Raw genomic sequence first — 6000 nt, forward strand, 5'->3', positions numbered from 1 at the left:
CAGCTTGTTTTCATCTCACAACATCGCGTGTACCGCAGAGTTCTGGCACGTATAGCACGTTTCCAGCTCACTTGGGGCACTCCTGTTACACTTGGCATGCGCCGACAGGCGTAAGTCATAGCTGAAAGTTGCTGCCCGGTAAGTAAGTTTTGCAAATTAGATTAGCAGACCAAAAACCAGGGAAACGACAGTCGTCAAATATGGTTCTCAAACGTGAACAGAATGATAAGGAAGATATATTAGATGTTATTCCAAAGGAACCATCTTCAATTACTGGTTTGGGTGACTATATTTCAAATAAGCTGAGTAATTTCATAAGGTGGGTGAAAATTTTTAACCCACGAGCCAATATTGTGACCAATTTATCAAGCTCTTCATATCTTTCTCCAGCCACAATATCAAAACTTTAAAGTATCTTAAGAAGTTCAACAAAAAGAGAAATGTTTTCTTAGTAGCCGAAGAGTTAAAAAGGAAACAGGTAGATAGAAAACAATGTTGACTAAGAAACAGAACAAACAGAGCTCGATGAAACTGTTCAATTATGATCACAAATAATTTAGCTACAAGATTGACATTTTTCAGTCTATTATTCCTGCTAAAATAGCAAAGGTTTAAACTAAGTTTTACACTAGGTTAGGGAAGAAGAGGAATAAAATAGGAAATGTTTGCTTTACAAAAAAACTTTTCAAATTCAAGTTAGACTTCTGACTGTTCAAATTGAGATTCGAGTGCCCATAAAATAATTTTTAATTATTATAAAATTTCCTTTATTCTTTTACAGCTGTTTTGATCATCTTTCTTTAAGTATGATAATTACACAGGAAACACTAAATCCAGGATAAACATAACTGTCGCATCAATTATAAACCCCAAGTACATCTTACATCTGGAGAAAATACATAAAAAAGGTGAAGAAGTTCATCGAAGAAATTATTCAAATATGTACAAAACATTTTTTTTTAAAGCGAAAGTGATTTTTATCTGACACGCTGTACACGTTGCACAGTGTTACACAATTTAAACGGATTAATTTTCCAAGAAAGGGAAAAAAACTGGCTGGATTGAGAAAAATTCTCGTCAGCTGGCAAAAACTGGCGAGAAAAAAATTCTCGTCATCAACTAGATATGCATTAGCTAGGTCAAAATTCGCCCAAGCATTGTATTAAATGACAAAAATAACACAATAATAACAATACTAAATATTATGTTGAACTAATCTTCTCAATTTTCCTTCCTTTCACTCTTCTGACAAATGTGGGTTGCTTAAATATTCTGTAATAGTAGCCCGTTGGAAAGTCAGTCAGAGCTAGGCCAATTCGGGTTTTGTTCAGGGAGGGGCGATTTTTTTCGGGGTAAAAAAAAAACATTAAAAATTTGTTTATATGTATTTTGATACTTTTTTACGAGTCGGAAAAAGATTTCGGGAGGGGGGTTCAAATCCATTAACCCCTCTTCTCCACCTGAATCCAGCTATTGATCTGCGTATTTGGTTTTTGCTCACTGCCTAATTTTGTATCGTTGTAAAGGTCGAGTTGAAAGTAGCTCACAATAGCGGCTCTAGCTTACCATTTAGTAAATAAAGTTAGGTTTCTTTATGCAAGTGGCAACTCTCAATCTCCTATGAAAATATGCATGAGTAAAGCGATAAGTGAAATTTAAAATACGATTAAAATAAAGGCTTACTTTTTTAGTGGAGCCTGGCGTGGCTGAGGTCTTTTCTGGTGATGGTCTTTTTGATGGAGTAGATGGCGATGACTTCGAAGCTGGAAAGAATAGGGTAAAATAGAACAATTGGTAAAACGGTAAAAACGGTAAAGAAAAAGATAGGGTGATATATTATGTCCACAAAACAAAATATAATAGAAAAAAAATTTCGAATGCAGAAAATACCACTAAATCCAACCAAAAAAAATATAAAGTAAAATCAGCGTGCCTCACGGTAACGGGTGTTTTGTGCCACGGGTTTATGTCAAAAATTGGATAAAGAAGCTACGTTTGGCTCTACTTTTGTTGAATATATTTTTTAATTAAGTATAATCATTAAATGGACAATTTTCAGTGTTACTTGTATGCACTATCCAAACAAAAGTAGATAAGAAAAGTAACAAAAGTGCAATTCCGCTAATTTTTTAATTCCTCATACAAATTTATTCGAGGAGAACATATATATCTTTATATTTCTTTGAAAAACCCTACCCTTTGATGGAGCTTATATTATTATCAGTTAAGCATCCTTCCAGTAACTTTTCTTCAACAATTCGTTGATAAGGTGTAGCAAAGGTGAACGCCAAGTGTGTATGTTTGTGTGCCCGTCGTTTAAGCTTCAAGAGTATGTTTATTTAATTTCAATTTGAGTTTCAATTCCAAATAGGTATAATTACATGACACATATGCCCCTCATAAAATAATCGACTCAGATCTAGATTAAAGTTAATCTTAGATAAACATTATTCCAGTTTCTACCCTTCAACAATCCGTCAATAAGTTAGATGAGCGCCACGTATGTATGTATGAGTCCCCGTCTCTTAAACTTCAAAATGGATGTTTATTTAATTGCTTAGCTGCAGCGCCTCCCTAGCCGAGTGGATGGCACGCTGAACTTGTAATTGCATAGAAAAGCTATGTCCTTCGGGAGAAAGGTTTGAATGTTGATGTAGAAAATTCTTTAGCTTTGGATGGTGGTCAATGGCGCGACTCTGTAAGGTGAGATGCCGCGAGTCTAAGGAGCTTATGGTTAAAAAGATTCCCATGAAACATTTGAATATTAGATGGCAGTTATGGTGAAGAAAACCTGGTCCAGCTCCAAGAGCAAGACGAATAAGAGCATAGCGGCAGATAGATTAGATGCTTGAGCGGAAGGATGAAGGACAGTAGCGTAAACGAGTGTACTTTTATTCCACACTATCTCCTTTTTATAAAGAGAAGACTATTTCAACCAGTCTCAGGGGAGTTCCCCAGCTAAAGTGGGTTAAATTACTTTTGTTAGAATTATTTAGGGTTTATGTTTCCTGGGAAAAATGCGATTTAATGACAACCCCTACAGTTGTAACTTGCATCTAAAAGACTAGCTTCTCCTCCACTTGCTTAAGACTGCAGTAAAATAACACACCAAAACTATGCAAAGAGAACATAAGCTTTAATAAATGAATATTATAGCAATGGGAAAAAGAACATTGTTTACACCATGTATTAGGTGAGACTTCAGTTAGGTGGGTACTCAGGAGCCTATATTTTCGAGGGGCCCACTTTGGAGAAAAAAAAGAATAAACTTGAAGACTTTGTGGAATATGAAAAAAATTGTAAAAAAAATATAGAGTTGTAAAAAACTGTAAGGTTGTAAAGTTGTGCATATAAAAATTGTAGGACAAATCCTATTTCCGATGGATGAGCTATCATACACCCCCTCCAATTAAAAATCTGAAGTGTTGCCACGTGTCCCATTGTTTACACCATGTGTTAGGTGACAATCCAGTTAGGTGGGTACTCAGGAGAGTATGTCTTCGAGGGGCCCACTTTGGAGAAAAAAAAAAGAATAAACTTGAAGACTTTGTGGAATATAAAAAAAAAATGAAAAAAAATATAGAGTTGTAGAAAACTGTAAGGTTGTAAAGTTGTGCATATGAAAATTGTAGGACAAATCCTATTTCCGAGGGAAGAGCTATCATACACCCCCTCCAATCGAAAATCTGAAGAGCTCTCATGTGTCCCATAGCCTAGTAGCTTCAAACCACAACTGTAAAAAATCCATGAGTAATAGTGAGTTGTAAATGAGAGCAACTGAACTAGAGCAAACTATATAGAATAGGCAAGTCACAGCACTCTCAACACCGTTATTCAGATGGCAATAAAAATACTTCCAAGTCAAACAAATTACACAGCTTTAATAATTATAATTATTGAAGTACTGTGATCTGTTTGACTGGATAATTATCTATCTGACAATAGCGTGACAGACGAAGACTAATCAAAAATAGGCAAAAAGAAAACATAAAATCTAAACTAATATTTTCTTATGACATAAAATACCTAGTCAGTGATGACAAAGCTATTATTAATAGTAGTCAAAAACTTTAAAGTGCCGTATTTATGCTCCAGGGAATTCATCGGTACTATCCTTTATGATAGTACCTGAGAAATAATTGACAATTTTTGACATTTGACAATATACCAGTTATTGACAATAATCATTGTCAAAAGGTATGGGAATTTAAAATCCTCTTTTCCTTACACCGTTCATCATTAAGTAGGCCTATTGTTAGCAATAATTTATTGTCGTGGCCCGAAAACGTTAACGTCAATTTTCAAAAAATTTTTTTAGTCATGTTGCAACTTTTGGTCCATGGGCCGCTGTTGAGTTACCCCCATTTGGGGTAAGCACAAGGGTCAGCCAATCCGAAGTGCAATGAAAAGGCCTCACCCTGGGAGCGCCTCCTTCATGATCAAGGCAGCTCCCCAGCCAGGTAAGTATGTTCTCTGAAAAATTATTGATGCTACGTCTGGATTGGTAGATAATTTAAAATTGCCTTTTGCCAAAAAAATATATAGAATCTTATTAGTGGTGGGATTCCCCTTGCTGTGATTAGAGTTCTTAGATGCTGGTATTCGGGGCTTAAAATAAAAAAGTGCTACACCTAATTCCAATTCTTTTTCAATCCCATTTTTGTTAGTTGTGGAGTGGGACAAGGTGAAGTTTCCTCCCTTACATTTTTAATGCATAGTTGGTTAAGTTTTTCTTTATCTACAACCTTCACCTCTAGGAGGTTGGGATATGTTTTTTATTCCATGTTGATGATATTATTTTATTGAGTCGTTCTAAAGCTAGTCTACTTAAGAATTTTAATTCTCTTTCTATTCTAATATTTTTTCAGTTACGTTAATAACCGTGTTGAATTAACGAGCAGTAGAAAATAGTAAGGATTCGAATAAATGGTGTTATCCCAAATTTGAAAATATTCTCACTTTCCAGAACCATTTCCTTTTTTCTTCCAAATCGTAATAGACGGTTGAGATCTTTTCAAATTTCTATATTTTTAGCAAAAAGCAGGTTGTCCCAGAATGGGGTGAAAAAAGGTCATAAAAAGGGTTTATAGGAAACTAAAACTTCTTGGGCGGTTGTAAAGAGGGAAGCTTTGAATAGATTGGGATGAAGGAGGAGTGTGCGCGGCTATGTTGGCCTCGTGCGGCTAGGCGGTGCGGTGACTTGTTAGTAGTAGTAGTACTATTTGATGCGTTCTATTCAATTATTTTTCTGGTCCTATTGGTTTATTTCCGTAAACAGTGGCTTTCTTTATTTTATTTGAGTATTTTTGCAATTTTACTTACTTATCTTTTATACTCCACGATCTTGAGGGGATACACTTATGACACTTGACACTGAATACACTTAACACTTGACTTGAATACACTATTACACTTAACTATGATAAACATGAGTTAAAAGATGATTAAAAACAAACATAGCCTGTCACTTATAGTAGCAATTGAGTTTTAACTTGTAAATGCAAGAATCATTTCCAAAGGGTATGGGAAGGTAAAAACCTCTTTCTCTAGCATTATTTATCATTAATATTTGTTTGGGGGCGAAAACGCAAATGCTAACTAAAAAAAAAGTTCGGATTTTTTAAAGAATTCAGGAAATTCCACAAAAAATTTGGGATTTTCCGGTTGTACTTACCACCCCCCCCCATCCCCCAGGAAATTTCCCAATGGTGCTCTTTGAGTACTAGACATAAATCTTGTCATTTTAAATTTCTAATATTTTCTAACGGTTATCAAATTAGGTAATGCCTGGCACTTAACTATGGGACGTACCACACTGTCCTCCCCAAAGCTAAAAACTGAGGAAACGTAACATTCCCAGTCTAATTAATCCATTATGAGTGTTTTCAAATCCGTATAATTACGGTATTTAATGGCATTTAAAAATGCCATTGCCAAAAAATGTGCAGAAATGTGCAAATTTGTATGAAATTTGCAAAATACACAAATACATATAATGTA

At 35.1% G+C, this 6000-nt stretch overlaps 1 protein-coding gene and 1 pseudogene across 2 annotated transcripts in view; both read right to left on the reverse strand.

The window, feature by feature from the left end:
• LOC136025900 (F-actin-monooxygenase mical1-like) overlaps window positions 1-6000 on the reverse strand; it is a 93356-nt gene that overhangs the window by 25876 nt on the left and 61480 nt on the right. For both annotated transcript variants that reach the window (XM_065701959.1, XM_065701960.1), the window contains exon 4: window positions 1684-1763. In XM_065701959.1, coding sequence (XP_065558031.1) covers window positions 1684-1763 — 80 coding nt within the window. The remainder of the gene's footprint in view (window positions 1-1683; window positions 1764-6000) is intronic.
• LOC136026708 (U1 spliceosomal RNA) lies at window positions 4344-4468 on the reverse strand (annotated as a pseudogene).

The sequence above is a fragment of the Artemia franciscana genome, chromosome 4 (genome assembly GCF_032884065.1).
Source record: "Artemia franciscana chromosome 4, ASM3288406v1, whole genome shotgun sequence".
Taxonomy (NCBI): domain Eukaryota; kingdom Metazoa; phylum Arthropoda; class Branchiopoda; order Anostraca; family Artemiidae; genus Artemia; species Artemia franciscana.